Source organism: Malaclemys terrapin, chromosome 1, assembly GCF_027887155.1.
Source record: "Malaclemys terrapin pileata isolate rMalTer1 chromosome 1, rMalTer1.hap1, whole genome shotgun sequence".
NCBI lineage: Eukaryota > Metazoa > Chordata > Testudines > Emydidae > Malaclemys > Malaclemys terrapin.
The window spans coordinates 261,366,379-261,386,360 of NC_071505.1; the positions used below are offsets into that span (position 1 = coordinate 261,366,379).

A 19,982-nucleotide genomic window follows, 5' to 3' on the forward strand; every position below is an offset into this window, starting at 1 on the left:
ACTGTGGGGGTTGTACCACTGAACCACATCAATATAGTTACAGCAGTGCAACTTATATTTAGACAAGCCCATGCACTAAATCTTTCCTTAAAAACATTGTGACTGCTTCCAAGAATTAGACATGAGTGTGTATACATATGCAAAATACCTACACTACAGGCTGAAACTTCAGCCCTCATTGTGTACGTTTCAATTGGATTGTGTGAGTAATTTAGACTGTAACTCACTGGGGGAGGAACAGTGTCTTCATCTGTACAGCAGTCAACTTGCTGTTGCTACCCAGTAAGAAATCAGCCCTAGGAGAACTGTTTGATCAAATCTGACACCTTTGCCAATAAAGTAGCCTAGGTGTAGACTAATTCTCTTAGTCATTTATTTAGTCCTAGTCTTCTCCTTCTCTTCTTCAGCTGTCCCTCGATGCGAGGATGATGTCTGCCAAGGGGGTTCATTGGTGGGTTTTTAGGTGGCTGAGGAGCCCAATTCGTGCCCTGCAGATTTTCCCAGAGCAGTGACAGGTGTGATGTTGAAGGAGACACTTGTTGGCTGGACTGTTGTGTCCTTTCTTTCCTCCTTTGAGAACAGACCTGCTCATGAGACAAAGTGAGCTGTGGGTTGGTGTATGGTGTGGTGCCACTGTGTTCCGTTCCACGACAAGTCCTCCCAGTTTGGTTTGATGCCTCCCTTTTAAGGGGTACTTTCAGTATGTCTTTGAAGCGCTTTCACTGCCCTCTGCAAGCCCTTCTTCCCTGATTTAACTGAGAGAAGAGTACTTGCTTCGGGAGGCGAGTGTCAGGCATATGTACGGAGTTGGTGTTTCATGACCTTCACTTCTACACTGCTGATGTTGGCTGCAGAGAGAATGCTGATGTTACTGCGTTGGGTCTTCCCAGCTGATCCTGATAATCCATCTGAGGCAGCACTGCTAGAACCACTCCAGCCATTTGAGATGTTGTCTGTAGGTTACCCAGGTCTCACACCTTTAGAAAAGGGTGGGGATGACAACTGCCTTGTAAACCAAGATCTTGGTGCCTGTTTGCAGATCCCTATCATTGAAAACTCATTTGAGTAGTCTTCCAAAGGATATGCTGGCACAGCAGATCCTTTATTCAATTTCTGTGTCAATGCTAGCTGTTTGGGAGAGGTGGCTGCCCAGGTATGGGAAATGGTCCACATTTTCCAGAGTTTCTCCACCGATGGTGAACATAAGAATGGCCATACTGGGTCAGACCAAAGGTCCACCTAGCCCAGTATCCTGTCTTCTGACCCTGACCAATGCCAGGTGCCCCAGCTTCTGATAAACAGAGGCTAAGGACACCATCCCTGCGCATCCTGGCTAATAGCCTTTGATGGACCTATCCTCCATGAACTTATCTAGTCTTGGCCTTCACAACATTCTCTGGCAAGGAGTTCCACAGGTTGTGTGAAAAAATACTTCCTTTTGTTTCTTTTAAACCTGCTGCCTATTTGTGGAGTACGAAGAGTAGTTTGTGCAGGTGAGGGCTGGTAGAGTGCCTTGGTTTTCCTGATGTTGAGAGAGACACCCAGGCTGTGATTGGCATCTGCAAAAAGATGTAGGGTGCTTTTCAGGTTGACCTCTGTGTGTGCAAGAATGACACAGTCATCTACATACTGAAAGTCAGTGATGCCAGTTCTCATGAGCTTAGATTTTGTTTGGAGATGTTGGAGATACAGGAGTTGGCCATCCATATGATACTCAATCTTGATTCCATCAGGAAGGCGGTCGCAGATGAGAATCAGGATCACAGCAAGGTAAATGGAGAAGAGTGTCGGATCAATGACACAGCCCTGCTTGACACCAGTGTGAATGATGAATGGTTTGGTCTTTGAGCCATTGCACAGAATGGTGGCAGTCATCCCATCATGGAGTAGTCTGATGATGGAAATGAATTTCTGTGGACAGCCAAACCTACACAGCACCTTCCATAGGCATCACAATTGATAGAGCCAAAGGCCTTGGTTAGGTGGATGAATACCATGAACATTCCTGGTGTTGCTCTTTGCACTTCTCCTGAATCTGTCATGCCATGAAGATCATGTCGGTTGTGCCTCAGGATGGCCTGAAGCCACACTCTGATTCGGGGAGGAGTTCCTTGGCAAGGGGGAGGAGGCAGTTTAGTAGGATCTGGACAAGGATCTTCCCTGCGATGCAGATGAGGGCAGTACCTCTGTAATTCACACACAAAGATTTGTCCCCTTTTTTGAATATTGTAACCATGTTGACATTGTTAAAATCAGATAGAATTTCTTCGCAGGTCCAGGTTTTGTCAAGGATTTGGCAAAGTTTGTGCTGGAGCATTGTTCCACCAGGCTTTAAAAACCTCAGTTGGAATGCTGTCTGGACCTGGTGCCTTGTGGGTTTTTTTGTCTGGGTGATGGCATGCCAGACTTCCTCAGAAGATGGAGGATCGGCAAGGTGTTGCATTGCTGAGCGTTGTGGAATAAACTCGATGGTGTCTTCAGAGACCATGGATTTGCAGTTTAATAGGCTCTCAAAGTGCTCCTTCCAGCATTGTTTAATGGTTGCATTCTCCTTGAAGAGGGTGGAGCTATCCTGGGAACATAAGGGGGTTGGGCCTTTGGAGGTTGGCCCATATATAGCTTTTGTTGCTTTGAAAGAAAACTTCTCATGTCATCCTGATCTACGAAATCCTGGATCTCAGAGGCCTTGTTTTTGATATCACATAGTCTCCTTTGGACTTCGGCTTTGAGCAAGTGATAGTCCTAGTAATTCTTTAAGAAATATTCAAGATTTATGGTACAAATCCAGAATGCACTGTGTGAACTTTCTGCCAATGAAATTTCAGTTAAGTATGTCTAAATCATCAAGGACCGAATAAAGTAAAGATTCCCCCTATAGCTAGGACCCCAGCTTCTAAAGCCATACAATTATGGCAGTCCCATCTTTCATTTAAAAAATACAAATTTCCAGCCTTCAAGTTTGCAAAGAAAAGCTTGAAAAAGTGACCCAAGCATAGCAGATGCAGGGATATGAACTGCCTTAGATATCTCAATGAAGAGTTAACTCCAGGGCCCACTACCTTGGGAGCAGGGCCGGCTCCAGGCACCAGCTTAACAAGCAGGTGCTTGGGGCGGCCAAGGGAGAGGGGCGGCACCTGCGGCAATTCGGGGGTGGCAGGTCCCCTCACTTCCTCTAGGAGCGAAGGACTTGCCGCTGAACTGCCGCCGCCGATCGCAGCTTTTTTTTTTTTTTCCAATTGCAGCCGGCGATTGCGATCGCGGCTTTTTTTTTTTTTTTTTTTTGCTTGGGGCAGCAGAAATGCTGGAGCCGACCCTGCTTGGGAGGCCCCAGCAACACAACTCTAATAGGAGAATATGTTACAGAAAAAGAAGAGTGCAGTGAGCCTGGCATACCCTCCCACGCCCTTCCACCCACTAATAGCTCAGCTGCTGGGCTAAATCTAAGTACTGGTTGTCCTCTTGCTACTCCCAGAGCGGGGGGAGAGTGTGTTGGGAGGGGGGAAGGGGCCCTGTGCACCTGCCTCTGAGAGGAGGGGAACCCCCATGTCATGGTGTTTCTAGGGTTCCTGATTGCATTAATCCAACCTGTAAATCAGTTTGTATGAAATTTTCGATTTCAGTGGAGCTATTTATGCAGTAAGGAGCAGCTCAGTGCAATAAAAGTGGTAGAATCTGGTACAATATACATATTTTCCCTATAAAATAAAGAACTATGAAGAAAGAAGAGAAATGGATAATCTAGATAGGAGAAACAGAAGGGTCTATTTAAATAAGGCTCATAATGAATATCTCCTTATTAGCTTCTTAACAATTGAGGTTTAAGGAGACTATCGTTCCATCCACCCTGTGTGTGTCCATCATTGACCACCTTCAATCTTAATCTCTAGCAAATGTTCATACTTCATCCAACACAGATTCCCTTCTTTGGTTGATAGACATGGAACACGTATGCTTGTTCTAGATTTCATATCCCATTTAACTAGCTGGTTGGAAATTCTGTGACAGAACGGTTTTCCATCAGAGAATGCAGATTGTTGAAATCAAAATGTTCTATGGAGATGGTCCAGTTTCAACAAAAGTCTGATAGAAACCAGGTAGATTTTCACTGGAAACATGTCGGTTTCCTGCCAGCTCACCCATCCAGCTCATTGGCAGCCTGCCTGGCTTGCTGAGGAGAAACCACGAGCCTGATTTCCCCCTGACTGGTTCCCAAGCTTGAGGCTCCTTAACAGCTTGGGCTCCCAGGGTCTGTGGCTCCAGGGCAGCCAACCTGGCGAACTGCGCCTTAGCCAGGGACCCCAGAACTTTCCCTTTCACTCAGAATTTTGAAACTTTTGGTTTTCATTCCAAATTGGAACAAAACCAGATTTCAGAATATCAAAAGCTTCCCCAGAATGGAATTACGTTTCTTCACACAGCTCTGCCTTTAACTTCTCTGTTGGACACAGGTGCTATCTGGGCTAACCATACTTCATTTTATGTGGTGTAAGAGTGACACCCAGTGGTTAGACAGGCTTACCTCAAATGTGTATTGGATGTCTCTCCTCATCTCAGATCCTCTCTTTGAAAGTTTAAACTTTAACCTATTTATTGTAGATGTTCCTGACTACCCATTGAGCTAGGCTATTGTTTACTTTATAGGTAGGAAGGATTAGATTTTTATTGGTAAATCTCGACTTCTCTATAGACACACATGACCAAAACAATTCCTGCGATGATAATAGAAATTTACAGATAGGCAAAGTAAGAAAAAATTTATTAGCATTTGATTTAAGGATATTTACTTTGTATGTTTTGACATGTGCTGCTGACAATTTGTGTTTTAATGGTTGTAAAGATTTAACTTTTTGAATCTCAACTGTCATTAAATAATTGTCTGACCCCCCCAATAATTTTGTGCAACTGTGAAAATTTAAATTGATAACTTTTAAGCCTTTTTTATGTTTAACATCAATGTTATCTGTTAAAGTTATAAAAAAAATCAAATTCTGCCAAGCCTATTTATAGGAAACTATTTAAGATTTTTCCAATAATTCTTACATATGTTTGCATTTTTTTAAAGATAAATTGTTTACAGAATGCCTCTTTATATTCAAGATAGGTATTTTTCCTGGACAAAGACTTACAGATCAAATAATGACCAGCCACCTTAAAGAACTAAACTGACACATGAAGATTTTTTTTCTTCTATTACTGTGTGGGAAGGATAAGAGAAAGTAGTTGAATGCTAATCCATCTCTACTATCACTTTTATGTTACTATGTAGTAACTACTACATAACTTACTCTTACTACAAGACAAGCAATATTATCTTAAGTAGTACTTGTTATGTGCCATAATTCACTTTATTAAATTAAACTGTATTTCTTCTCTTCCCAGGATTACATGAATTCTTTTTCCTACTTGTCCTAGCATACTTTGTAGCTGCTTGTATATATGCTCAATCACTATGGCAAACTCTTAAGAAAGGTGGACCTATGCATACTGTCTTAAAGGTGCTATCAACAGTATTATTGTTTCAGGCTGGCTCAGCATTTGCCAACTACCTGCATTTCTCAAGGTAACTTTACTTACGTGTCTTTCCATTTTCAAATTCCCTTAAATGAGGAAGGAGGCAGCTGTAGAGCTCAGTAAGGCTAAAGGTCATGATGGTCACGACCTGTGTTCCCTCTTAGCTGCGTGGTTGGGTAGTTGTCCAGGAGTGATTCACGTGCCACACACTTGATTAGCAGAGCCGCTCACATCCAGCAGCATGTGTTCAGGTGCTCCTCCCCCCCGTTACTTTGTTGCCACATTGCTCCTGCAGCTGCTCCTGGGACCCTCCAGCTGGTTGTGCAAAGCGGGAGGGGGGGAGGGGAGGGGAGGGGAGTGCTGATGTCAGGGTGTCTCCCTCCCCCTGCCCCTGTACCCCATCTCCACAGAGCAGGGGAGAGGGGACAGCCTGGCTCAGGACTTTGAGCAGGAGAGAGCTGCTGCAGTCTGAGGTCTGAACGAGTCTTCCGGGCAGTGAGTGAGTGCCTTAAAGAGACAGCGCATGACATCTCTCAGAAACTTCCCCAGCAGCCAGCACACACACTGTGACACTCACTCACACACACACTTATCTCCCAATACATACTTGTATTATTGTTGTTGTTACTTGGTTCTTTCTACAATGCGCACATATTCTCTGTAATTTTGTTCTTTCAAAGTGTGTTATTTTAGTTTTTTGACTGGTCTATGCATTTCATAATTTTTATTTCTCCTACACTTACATTTAATTCTTTGAGTAGTGAGTTCTAAAATGCCTAACCTGTCTTGGCTGGAGTAATTATCCCTCTGGTAACCTTTTAAAAAAATATATCTAGGTTTTTCGTTTCAACTGGTGGCGCACATCCGCACATACCTTGGTGCACATAACAAAATTTATTCTGCACATGGATGGAAAAAAATTAGAGGGAACATTGGTCATGACAAAACTTATAGGGTTGACTTGTTAAAACTATTTAGTTACTTAGCTGTATCTCTAAGAAGGAAGAGATATTTAATACTGACTAATTTAGACCATTTATTATCTCCTGTTTTTTTTATTAGTTACGCTAAAGATGGAATAGGGGCACCTTTTATGGGAAGTCTGGCAGAATGTGAGTATGCTTAAGAAAACTTACTTTGTTCAACATGTTTATGCAGAGTAATGTAGAGAAATATTCTGTTTAAAGCATATTAACCAATGCTAACATTTAGAGCCAGATTCTGATCTCAGATATATATCACTACTTTATTTTAAATATATGAAACGCAACTATTTCTTTGAAAATAGTGGCTTTTTTTCTGGGTATTTTTAAGAGTTATGTAATTAAGGTATGATTTAAGAATGCCCTAAAACCTAACCTTACTATCATTTAAGCATATACCTTTTACTTAAACAAATATTCCCATTTAAGTCTAGGGGACTATCATATGAATAAGGTTATCCACATGCTGAAGCATTTTGCTGGATCAAATTGTTAGTATGTGTTTTCTTGAGTACTAATACATTTTAAAAATTTATATCCATTTTATGGAAGCTGCACGTCTATATATAGAATTGATTTTAAATGGGAAATGATGTATTTTATGGCACAAGTATTTTAAGATTAGAGCTGTGCCAAAAAATTACCCTAAGACTCAGTATTAGCACAAAGCAGCTTTCTTGATTTCATCTAGCTTTGCTGAATGTCTAACTGGAACTAAAACACCCTAGAGCATCCTGTCCCAACATGCACTAGTTATGTATAATCTTGGCTGGCTTCTTCACAGGCTACCGCTGCTTTGGTTGTTCTGAAGTTCTGGTTAGAAATATAGAGGGGTTCTTTCCAAGATATAATACATTGTCTTTCTACTTGACTGAAACTTTCCAAGAAACTGGCACTCAGGTGTAACATGCAGAGTAAGAACCTAAATAGCAAAGTATTTCCTCACAAGTTGTCACAAATCCTGTCCTGCTGTTCTGGACTTCCACAGACCTCTGGCAGCTGAATTGGATGTCCTTTGGAATCCTTTTGGGAGCTCTAGTACAGCCCATGATCCAGCGCTCACTTTACTCAATGACTATTAAATCACTTATTTGCATGATCTTGTATCTTAAAATAGAGGGCTTGAGAAAATTTGTCAGACACCTACTGGCTGGAGGAGTAAACCTAGCTAACCACAGGTACATACAACAGACAAGAGAGGAACTCCACCAGTGAGGCTCAGTGGCAAAAGCTAGTTGAGAAGCCCTGACCTCCCATCTACCACCCATTTGTTTAATATAAATCCCAGCACCTTTCCCATTCTAGAGTGCAGTCTCTGGACCTTACTGAGGGGCTCCCTAACAGCTAGTAAGTGTCAGACATTTTTAAACCAGTGAGACTACTTGTATTACTGACTGATCACCTGTGGGAGTAAGGATCATAATCTGGCCTTTAGGAAGGAAATCATACATACTGTATTAATAAGTGATTATGTTTGCTGAAAACTGAATAAAGGATTTGAAGTTGTGTGATGAAATGATGCAAATATAATTTTAGGCTCATGTCACCTTCATAGAATATTAACACTTACTAGTACACACCTGATAAAGTAGAACCCATAGTTTTGTCGCCAGGAGTCTGTAATCAGATTATTTTATCTGGATATAAATGTGTTCAGGCTGAAGGTTTAGAACTTGTAAAGGTTTTATACTGGATCCCACTTTCTGACCCATTCAGTGAGCAGAAATCTGACAGCTGTTGATCGGGTTGTCATTAAGTTATGGAAATTCCTGTAGATAAAGTTCCATTTCATTAAACAGCAGGGATTCAATTTCTATGCAAAATAAAGGAGTCTTTGATTATTGCACTACTTTGGTAAGTGTGATTGTTTTATAAATCAATGTGTATGAAAGTGTTTGTTTTTAGCTTTAAGGGTGACAGATATTTTCTTCTCTGCCACTGTGACATGGCATATAATTTTGTACACTGACTCTCATTAGCCAACAGAAACAGTATCCTGAGAATCCATAATACTTGCAGTTGGAATTAACAGCCTCTTGGTGGCAGCTGGCCCCACAGTAACTTAGATTAATTCTTTGTTTTGGACAGTTGACCTAGTGAATCCTCACTGACTGTGCATCAGTCATGTGATTAAACCCTTTCTTTGGCCCCCAGAGGTGAGGTTAGATGGAGTATATGAAGCTACTGCAAACTTCTTTGCTGAGGCCACTGCTGTGCGCTTTCCTGTATAAGTTGGTTTGCTATGTACTGTGGTTTTAGATTCTTTCCTTGGGGTAGTATTTACAGTGCAGCCCCCATCAGATCTTCATATCCTCTTAATTCAAGGGGGTAGCTTATTCTCCTTGCTTTAAGAATAGTTTAATCTAAAAGGTGTTTTGGCTCTGAGACTTTTCCTCCCTATTCCTTTCTTTTTATGATAGTTTCCAAAGGAAGCAGGAGGGCAGAATGAAAGGATAGAAATATGGAAGATTTCTTACTGATGCAACCACAGCTCTGAGGGATGCATAATACCAAGTGTAGGTTGCAGGAGTGCAACAATCTCTTCTAGCTCTTACTGCTCTCAAAGCAGATTATTATTATTATTATTTATTATTATTATTTTATGTAAGGGGTCAAATCCTGGCTATACTGAAATCAGTGGCAAAGCTCACATTGACTTCAGTAGGGCCAGGGTTTCACTCCAGATATCTGGTTCTGACGCTATCCCAATATCTTTCTACAACATCTCTTACCACCTAAGGGCCTGCTTCTTCAACAGTTTTAAGCATGTAACTTCACTCACATGAATAGTTCCATTGACTTCAAGCACTGTGAGCAGTCAGCAGATCCTTTTAAATTTAGGCAGCTTCTGAATGTGAGACTCAAACAGTGATTTTTCTGGATATTGAACAGCCTGATGAGAGAAATGGATGATGAAGAAAGCAGGTAAATTTCATACCAGCTGAGCCTGTGCATGGCTCTATACTGAACTTTGGTACTACTGTGGAATAGACGTTTTAAAAATCTCGTCAAACAGTAAGAGAACCTTATTGGTCTCAACCAAATTACACAAGTTATCAAAGGGGACAAAAATAATATGATTGTATCCAAGAATCCACTTCATCTGTTTCCTTTTTTCCACAATTCATTAAGACACATTGAGCTACCAGGAGAGTTTATTCAGCTCTCAGTCTGGTATTCCACACACACAACTGCCACAGATCATTTCACAGTTTCTACCTCTGAGCAGTGATTAAAAGAGAATCTGTTTAACGTCTTCCCTACTAACAAACTATGGACATCTTTAAGAAGGATAGAATAGTCACTTTTCTTATTCTTCTGGATTTTTCAGACTGTTTTGTTTTCAGTCATCTCCCTGTTTTTGATTTTTGTCTGCCGTGGCAGATGAATGCCATATCTACAGCCAAATACTGATGGCATAATGAAGTTGATAATGCCACTCTACAGAATAGCTGTCAGAGCTTGTTCCTGAAGCAGTTGACTCAGTACGGTAGCCTTGATTTCAAATAACCAAAATCATTCATCTTCTCTCCTCACCTACAAGCCTGGGAAGCTAATATTAGTTTGCTCAGATAAATGTGGTTTTATGATTTTAAAGATAGAACTTAGTACATCTTTATTAAAATGGCCTGAAAATAATTTTTAAATAAGCAAAATGAGCACTCCAAATACCAGAATCATTAAGGGTCAATAAACTACCTTTAATGCCATATAAATCTCAGGCGCAGTATCTTGGGTCTTAATTATTTAACATCCATGTTTTGCTAATATTGCTAAATATCAAGGAAATACTCTGACCACCATTTAACATAAATATAATCCCTTGAGTGGGTATATAGCCCATAACATTTCAAAGACTTTTTTTGTGTGTGAAAAGTACTTATATTTGTTTGTGATACAGAAATAATGCCTAAAAACATTGTGAAGTTCAAAGTTTGTTTGTCTCTGAGTCTTTCATAACAAGTTTACTCAGTTTATTAAAACTAGAGCGCTAATTGATCTAGCAAAGCTACACCAGCACTGTCAGAAACTCAATCCAAGAGCTGGAAGTCAAGCAGTGTTCTTTCTGGATGGTTCATTTGGTGCTGGTGGTAATAGATGTGTGACTGGAATATAGTTAGTAATCCATCTTCCTCTCCCCTAGCAGTAGCACCCCTGGAAGGCTAATAGGAGTTAAAGGTTGTAAAAGAAAAAAAAACTCCCTTCACTGGAGTAAGCAGATATGACAGCACACAAGGATCAGAGTTGCTGATTAAGAAGGTGCTTGTACACATAGCCATCAGGTGAGGCCAAGCAGGGGCAAAAATATGGACAACCTCCCACAGTGAAATTAGTAAAATGAAAGTTTATTTAAATTCCAAAGTTAAATCAGTTAAGCAAGGACTAACACTCCAAATTAAGTGTTGGTCAGGGTTAGTCACAAGCCAAGTTAGTAAACCCTAGTCACTTTGGTTATTCTGTAAACCACTCAGAAACAAAAACCTCTCAAGTTTTTCCTCAAGTTTTCTCTTACCCCACTGAGGCCTGGACACAACTTTCCCACTCACCAGCTGGTCAAGCCACTTTTATAAAATGAGCCATTTCACCAGCCAGTAGAAGACCTCAGACCTTGCAAATCCAGTTTCCTCTGACTCTGGAAAGAGTATCTTCTGTTTCGTAGAGAAGCCCCTTCTGAAAACATGACTGCTCCACCTTCGTAATCTTCTTGATTACGTACTATAGTTGGAGCCTCCCCCACCCCCACCAGGTTTGACCATGGCAGTAGGTTCCAAAGGATAGGTTCTTTTCATTTCCTGTCTCCAGGGCCAACCACTCACCCCTTTCTTCCCTGGCCCAATATGGGGTTTGTAAACTTCATCACAGTGCCATGGGACATAGTAATTTTTCCAATCATACCTGCATTTTAAATATGAATGGTCAGAGTTTGTCCTCACTTCCACCAGTGAATTGGAATCCGTATTTAGAGAGTAGAATTTGTCCTAAATGTGGTTTTTTTTGTTCAGGTTGATGTATTGTTCCTTAAGAAAGATACAGCTTAACTTAAAGAAATTACACTGCAGGAATCTGATCTTGGAAACAAAAGTCCTGCTGGGTAAATAAGGGAACCCATTCTAATACATTTTGTATTTGCAGGGTAAAGACATACTTAGTAATTGATATATAGACTTCAGTTTTAGTTTCCTGACCTTACAAACAGATTCATGAAGGTGGATGCTTGAGCCCGGGTTTAGTCTCTTGACTTCAGTGGGATTCTGCATGTATATAATCATCTGCCTGCTTGGAGCTAATTGCACGATTGGGACCTTAGTAAGGGAATGTTGATAATGATGTAATTCACAATTGATTAAATAAAATTTCACATAGAGAATTATCCACAGCATGAAAATCATATATTCAGACAGTCTCAAAGTCCATAGTGTTTAATTAAGAGTGAAAATTATATTGAGAAGTGTCCATTTTACAGTAGCTGATTTACCATACAGTTGCCACTTTACTCTGTTTTTTCTGCTAGAGAAAGGAATTGCCATTATGTTGTTGTGACTACATTAACTTTCTTTGATTCCCACTAGTGTGTGACATAGTCTGTCAGATACAAATGCTGTACCTATTGCTGAGTTTGTGTATGGGTTGGATGATAGGCAGAATGAAGAAATCTCAAAGCAGACCCCTTCAGTGGGATTCCACTCCAGCGTCCACTGGCATTGCTGTAGTAGTTGTTGTAACCCAGGTTTGTATTTGTGTTGACTTTTCTTGCTGTACTGTACACAAACTGTAGTACTGTTACCTGAGCAGCTGCTAGTAATAACTTTGGAAGAAGTGTATTGATAAGTATGACAGAACTGGGCACATCCCATTTCAATATTTTATGGCTTTGGTGAACGAACATGAAGACCTTCAATCCTGTTTAAACACTTGAGCAGATAAAATAACAAAAAAGCAAAAGAGTATGTAACAGGTGATAACACATCCACTATCGTTTACTGCTTAGCGCCCTCAATACAGGATCCTGAGATTAGGGTATCTAGTGGTCTTTCAGATCCATCTAGGAGAATTCTTGAGCTGTTTGGATGCAGAATTGGTCCTGCAAATATAAAAATGGTCTAGGACATACACTGAAATGAGTTGAAGTAATGTAATTAAATAAAGCCAATTTAGAGTAGCAAATAAATCATTAACATTATAGTAAATTTTATCTTATTGGGGTGCCTAAAAAAATAATTAAAAATAGAGAAGAAAGAATCTGAGCAGCACAGAGAAGTGGAGGACCAGAGAGAAACTAGAGACAGTAATGAAGGAAAGTAATGTTGCCGGCATATGGCTGCTGGTATTGGAAGGGAGCCAGAAGTGGACTGGCACAAGATTTTTGGTCATCTTTGTCTACTAGTCCCAAACAGAAATTAAATGGAGCCTTGGAACTCTCTTAATAGTAGTTGATGTTCCCTGCTAAGTATGAGCCTGAACCAAAGTCCACAGAAATCAATTGGGAGTCTTCCCATTGGTTTCAATGGACTGTGGCTCAGACCCTAAGTCACAGAAGAAGGTGCTGGAGAGAGCATACTAATTCAGGCAGGAGGGGATATCAGTTTTTGAGAGCTAGTGCCTATAGGCCTAATTCTGCTCCTATTGAAGTCAATTGGCAAAACTCCCACTTTAGTGGAAGCAGGATTGTGGTTCTCCATCAGGTTCCTCTCAAAGGAGAAAATGGAATTTAGCTGCAGCTTTGCTGCTCTAGGTCACTACATTATTTGACATTTTAAATGCGTAAATTTTTCAAAAAATGAGGGAAGTCAAGAATCAGACTCCTTCCCTGCCAGCAGACGTGTCAGTTGTACTTAATGTGTTTATTGGTGGTACCAAAGGAACAGTTCGAGCTCTGTTGCTTTTGGTAGCATGGCAGTTTCAGGCAAGAAGACAGAACCAGGGCTCTTGTGCTGATAGCTGGCATCATGGTCCTATCATAAATAGAGTTAGTTATGTGAAGGAATGTAACATGTAGGCACCGTATTTACTCTAAATGTACTTTATTGTTTTGCAGAGTATTTTACTAATTTGGGAGCAATTTGAAGATACTAATCACCACAGCTACCATTCACACCACAGTTTAGCAAGTGGACTTCTTATTGGGCTAAGAGTTTGCCTATCTCTGTCATTGGCCTGTGGTCTCTACCAGATCATCAGAGTGGAGAGAAGTACACTCAAAAGGGAATTCTATATCACCTTTGCCAAAGTAGGGATCACATCTGGAAAACTAATCCCTTTCTTTGTAAATATTCTTCTGGTATGCTATTGACTGGACTATGCTTTACCTCCATGGGAGAGTTAATGATTAAGTATTTGATTTGATTAAATAAATTGTATTCTTTCAGTGTACACTGAGTAGTTAAATTTGATCTGATAAGCATAAAGTGTGACCTAAAGCATAAAGTGTGGTTTTCATTCTGTTGATTGACTGCAGAACAATGGATATTCAAGATGGAAACCTGGAAACATGTAAACGTAATCCCCCTAATTGTCATATCTATCTTCTGTACTGACACATCAAAGTAAATGATATAAAATGCCATTATTCTCTTTCAGGGCTGCATCCTGTGGTTTTTGTGCCACCCGGGTCTTGCAACCATTTCTGTGCTATTTAGAGACTATCAAAGAGAGAAGGTATGTATGGATAAGATAAAAACAATGTGAGATTTGATTAGAAATTCTGCATAAGCTGCAGAGGAGCTATTCCTTCTGTTGGGTTTTCTTTTATTAGAAAATGTATGTTCCAAGGCCTTTACATTCCCAAAGTAACCCATGCAGTTTTAGCCATACCACTCTCACTGCACAAATAGGAATCATGTGGCTGAAACTCTGCATGCCTTATAAAATGTAAAGGTAATAGTTTGTAGGAAGAAGCAGGAGATGCTTGCTAAGGTAAAGCAAAAAATGGTTCTAGTAAAAACCAATTTTTGTCTTTTTGCCAACTTTGTTTTAAAAAATCTCTGGGGAGGCTTTTAGGCTAATTCTTAAAAAAAAAAAAAATCTTTAAGTGGCTAAGAAGATCAGGAAAACCACAGCTGAACTGTATTCTTTGGATAAAAAGATGTTCTCCAAATGTGTAATTCAGTTTGTAAAGTCTTAATAATGAAAAACAACGATGGATTTATTTGGCTTTCTTGTTGCTTTAATATGCTGGGAGCTAGGGAGGTAGTGTGTGGAGCCTGCCACACTCAGATAAAATGCACCATCATTCTCAGGTGGGTGAGTACATCATTCCAGAGTACAGTTCTCTCATTCCTTACAGTTAATGCAGTGAATATATGAGTGTGCAAATATTTTCTGAGATTGGATCATTATGTATGTAGAAACTATGCTACTAAAAATATAGAAGAAATGTAGCCCATAATTTACTTTTAGGGCTTTTATTCCTATAGCTGCATTAGTCAGGACATTAGTTTTCTTTTGCTGGCTGAAAACCTTGATGCCGGGGGGTTTACAGCTCTTTTGAGATAGGATTCCGTGCAGTGCTTTGTGATATGTAGAGATCTGGCAGGACACTGTAGGAGGATTTCTGCTCTTGGGGTACTAGAGAAGTTTGATCACTGTGCTTGGGCAACTACAGTTCTGAAACTCTGAAGATTTAACAGTGTTTGCCTTTTAATTCAAAATATAGAAAAGTATGTGCTCAGTGAATGTCATATTCAGTTGAGAAAAACAAGTATTTAAAAAAGATGTCCTGTACATTTATATAGAACTTCCTCAAAGTGCCTACACACGCAAGTAAACTTTCACACCACCCTTGTGAGCTGGGTAACTATTAACATGCACGTCATTTACAGATGGAGAAACTGAGATTAAAAGGCCTTGCCTACACTAGAAAATTAGACCAATAAATCACCACCATTGCAGCTCCATGGATGGAGGCTGTTCTGCAGACAGGGCTCATTTTACCGCTGTGTCATCTAAGGGCTACTAGTTTCACAAGGGGGACTTAGGTGTGGAAATGCTCAGTGTTGATCTGTAGTTATTCACACACTTCCTCTCTAGCCCAATGACTCTGCAAATATTTCACACAAAGTGGAACAGCTTCAGATGAAGAGATTGAGAGATGCACCCCAGAAAACCCTCCTATAACCAAGTGGTTAGGGCATTCATTTGGGAGGTGGCAGAGCTAGGTTCAAGTCCTTGCTCTGAATCCGGCAGAGGAGGGATTTGAATCCAGGCTTCCCACATCTTGGGTGAGTGCTCTAAACACTGGACTACAGAGTATAAGGGGGTGTGGCCGTAGCAATAGTGGCATCTCCTCCAACCATCGTTGCATGTTAGGCATGCTAAGAACATATTGACCAGACTTGGCCCAGCTGGAGAGTTGGCCCTGCCTCTTGAGAATCCCACCAAGGTTTTTATGTGAGGGAGGCTCCAAGTACTTCAGCGGTGTCAGGACTTCAGTGGCTTTGTGCATAACCACTGGCAGAATTTTAGTGCCTCATGGACCTTATTGGTGGAAATGTAGGCACCTATGGGATTAGGCAGCAACTGAGCAGTGGTTTTGTGAATGCCAGTGGTGCCTAAATGTCGGATTTAGGCACCCAAGTCTCTCTTGTGAATCCAGCCCTTAGTCGTGGTGAACTACAAGACTGAGCTTTCCAAGAGCAGACACAGGCAGAGAGGTTATGTGACTTGTCCAGGGCTACTCACTGAGGTAGTGTAGATCCAAAATTACTAGTCAAGAGTTCCTGGATCCCAGACCCCTGGTCAAACCCTTTGTAACTGTTGCAGGAGCAAAAGATGTGCAGTAAGCTTCATTATGCTTATAAAAATAAAGTCAACTGATTTATTTTATTCTTTTTTTCAAAGCATTCACTTTCTCTTTCCTCCACTCCTTTTTCGTCTTCAGGTTATTACCATAGGTGTTATCCTCTGCCAGTCCGTCTCCATCATTATCCTCTACAGACTTTTTCTGTCTCATAGTCTATATTGGGAAGTATCTTCTCTGTCATCAGTGACATTGCCACTGACCGTGGCATCTGGACATAAAAGTCGACATTACTTCTGAGATATATTTAGGAAAGAATACAGTGCAATAATGACACGAATACAGCTATTTTCATCACGTCAGTGTGCTACAACAGTTTCCCTGGAAAAACTGAATCATAAAATCAGAGCACATCACTGATCCTGGATCTGAACAAGTCCCCAAATTAGGTACATTGGTTGATTTTAAAAATAAAACTGGTGGTATGAAAATATATTTAAAATCTGAATGTTTGAATAGAGATTGTTTTTGTGGTGCATGCGGTGCTGTGTTGTATGACAGCAAAGGAGGACAAATCTAACCTTTCCCATTCATAGCCACAGTGTTTTCACTCTAAGTACTCCATGACTTTGTATCAATATTAAGTTTGAAGGCCTAGAAGAATCCAGTCCTTTAAATGGCTATGAGCTCAAACAAGTCTGGAATAAGCCAGTTATGAAATCAGAGTAATACACGGAATAAACGTTTGCTTTTCTTTTTATTCTGTAAAGAAAATGCTTAAAAGAAAATTTTGTGCTTAAATTTAAAGGACTTGAAAAACAAAATTGCTCCAGAAACAATTGTAAAATGTTTACAGCTAGCTGTGCAGTAAGCTTTCTTTCATTATTTGTGCAAAAGGAAAAGCACTTTTTTTTCCCCACCAGTGTTGGTATTAGTTCAAATTTTAACTTGAGCAGCAGTGAGGTTTTATCCATAACACTTTTGAGAGAAATGTTACTAAAAACATAACATAGGTGTGATTGGCAAAATGCTATTTGAGGCTTTAAAGAGGTGGCAACACTAGTAATAAAAACAGCAGGCTTGCTTTTTTGAGGAAAGAATGTGTAATGTGGTACTAGAATTTTAATCCTGATATAATTCATTTCTCTTACATTGAGGATTCAATCATAATTAAGCCATATACACAGATTAAATTAACAGAAGCATTTCAAATAAATGTTGGTTTCAGTCATCAACTACTCATGTATTCCTGCCCAAGGATACTTAATCAGGATTAAATTTTCTATGAATAATTGAAAAACAAAATACTCACTGGATTTGTTATAATCCATGTTGGCACTGGGTTCTAAGTAGTTGCCATCTTCCATCCATTGTAATAAAGCCATACATCTTTGTGATGCCCTAGCATTCAGAATGCCAGTGTAAATATGTACTTTATTGAAGTGCCTATTTATTGAGTGTGATTTAAATCATTTTGACAATTTTTTTTTCTATATCATGTGGACATTCCTATTAAGTCATTGTTTGAAATCTTCTTGTTTGTACTTGATTTGGTATTTGTCAAATTGTGTAGACCTATTATTGTCACATTTAGTTTCTTCACAGCATTTATTTTATTTACTAGTAAGTGTATTGAATTTTTTAAAAGAAATGAACATTCATATTTGTAATAGATTATTGTTTAAATATATAGATTTTGTTCATGTTTGCTTCAGTTGTACACTTGTTTGAAATGAACAGTATTTCCCTTTTAGCCCTGGTCTACACTGGGGGGGGGGTTGATCTAAGTTACGCAACTTCAGCTACATGAATAACGTAGCTGAAGTCAACGTACTTAGATTGATTTACCGTGGTGTCTTAACCACGGGGTGTCAACTGCTGCTGCTCCCCCGTTGACTCTGCCTGCACCTCTCGCGGCGCTGGAGTACAGGAGTCGACGGGAGAGCGCTTGGGGGTTGATTTATCGCGTCTAGACTAGACACGATAAATCGATCCCCGCTGGATCGATTGCTGCCTGCCGACCGCGGGTAGTGTAGACATACCCTTCGTTTAAAGATAGATTAAATATTTGCCTTTGTCTAAAGCAAAATGGCAACATGACAAAGTTGCTCATTTAAATCATGGCCTTGCTAGTTCTTCTCTGTAATTCAGGTCAAGAATGGCAGGTTGAGGCTGGAAAAGGTGAGTTGTTATAATTTCACATGATCTGCAGAATAATTACAAGATTAATTATCATATTCCTCTGATAACCACAACAAAATGGGGTTAGTTATGTCTGTTTTCCACTTCCAAAGGAGAAAACATTCTGTTTTGGTGTAAGTCTCAAATAATGGAGTAGGAATAGTTCTGGGCCTCCTCATGTACAAGACAGATGTGTATTTCACACATCAAAAATATATACTGATTTTGGAATAGAGACAGGAAATATTATATCTTATCTGACATGATAAAGGTTTTAATTTATGCAGAAAAGCTATAACTCTCTTAAGGAGCACTCAGTGTTTTCTTTACCCAGTGCACTCTCTTTTGTTATTTAATATAAATCCATCTGTGGTACTTGCCTGTTAATATAAAGGTAAACAATTCCTTCACATCACATTATAAACACAGTGAATACAAAATCCTAATTCAGAATTCATAGTTCATCTGAACATAAATATGTAGTATGACATTCAGTCTTTTCATATTCGTGAATACATCCATTGGTCATCAGATAACCTCATCCTGTTAGTTTGTATCATACCAGATTATTTGAAAACATCAATTTAATCTGTTTTTTAATGTAACCATAGCAGTTAAGTGTCACTGTACTGTTAGTAAGATGGGCCACATCAGGTAGCTTTTCTCCTGTCATCTAGCATCTGACAACCTTGTGTATCAACTCATTAATGTATTTTTATATAACTGCCCATTTTCTATATTATTTCATAACTGCAGAGGCTAAAAGTTTGGGGAAATGATCTTTCCCCACACTTTGGTTAATGCATTATGACTTGAAAACTTAGAACCAGTTTACCAGTTGGGGGGAGGGATAGCTCAGTGGTTTGAGCATTGGTCTGCTAAACCCAGGGTTATAAGTTCAATCCTTGAGGGGGCCACTTGGGGATCTGGGGCAAAATCAGTACTTGGTCCTGCTAGTGAAGGCAGGGGGCTGGACTCAATGACCTGTCAAGGTCCCTTCCAGTTCTAGGAGATGGGATATCTCCATTAATTAAATTAAATTAAATTAAATCTCCTGCACTAAGGTCAACTTGGAACAGGAAGGGGCATCAGGAAGCAGGTTCCTCTGCCCCGATTCTCAGGCTACAGCTGCTCTGGCCCCCTCACTGTTATAAATTACAGGAGCCTATGAGCTGTCCTAATTTACCCTAATGGACCATACGCAGGCTGAGACTATGCAGAGGGCAGCTGTACCTTGTTCCTTCCCCAACATTCCCCTGACACACCTAGTACCCCAATATAATGGTTGGCACAGGAGTCAGCTCTCCTGGTTTTGTACGAACTGAAAGAGGAATTCTGAAACTCAGCATCTCCCAGAACTCTAATATGTCTGCAGTTGGAGGAGACAGTTCAAAAGCTGTAGCACAGCCCATGCTAACCACATCCCCTTATCCAGCAGGAGTCCAAGGGCAGGTCACTTTGTTCCCTTTTCTTTGCTGGCCTTTATTTTATTTGTTTTTTTGGGGGCAGTGTAGCAAGCAGCCGTTCTTCTCCCTCTCCTGGATCAGGCATTAAGAGGGGTGTTTTCAGCC

At 40.1% G+C, this 19,982-nt stretch overlaps 1 protein-coding gene across 1 annotated transcript in view; it reads left to right on the top strand.

The window, feature by feature from the left end:
* Positions 1 to 17,828, top strand: part of GPR180 (G protein-coupled receptor 180) — a 29,326-nt gene extending 11,498 nt beyond the window's left edge. The window contains exons 4-9 of the mRNA XM_054012107.1: positions 5,380 to 5,560; positions 6,574 to 6,623; positions 12,065 to 12,222; positions 13,531 to 13,722; positions 14,073 to 14,150; positions 16,372 to 17,828. Of these exons, the coding sequence (XP_053868082.1) occupies positions 5,380 to 5,560; positions 6,574 to 6,623; positions 12,065 to 12,222; positions 13,531 to 13,722; positions 14,073 to 14,150; positions 16,372 to 16,530 (818 nt within the window). The 3' untranslated portion in view covers positions 16,531 to 17,828. The remainder of the gene's footprint in view (positions 1 to 5,379; positions 5,561 to 6,573; positions 6,624 to 12,064; positions 12,223 to 13,530; positions 13,723 to 14,072; positions 14,151 to 16,371) is intronic.
* Positions 17,829 to 19,982: the final 2,154 nt, after the last annotated feature.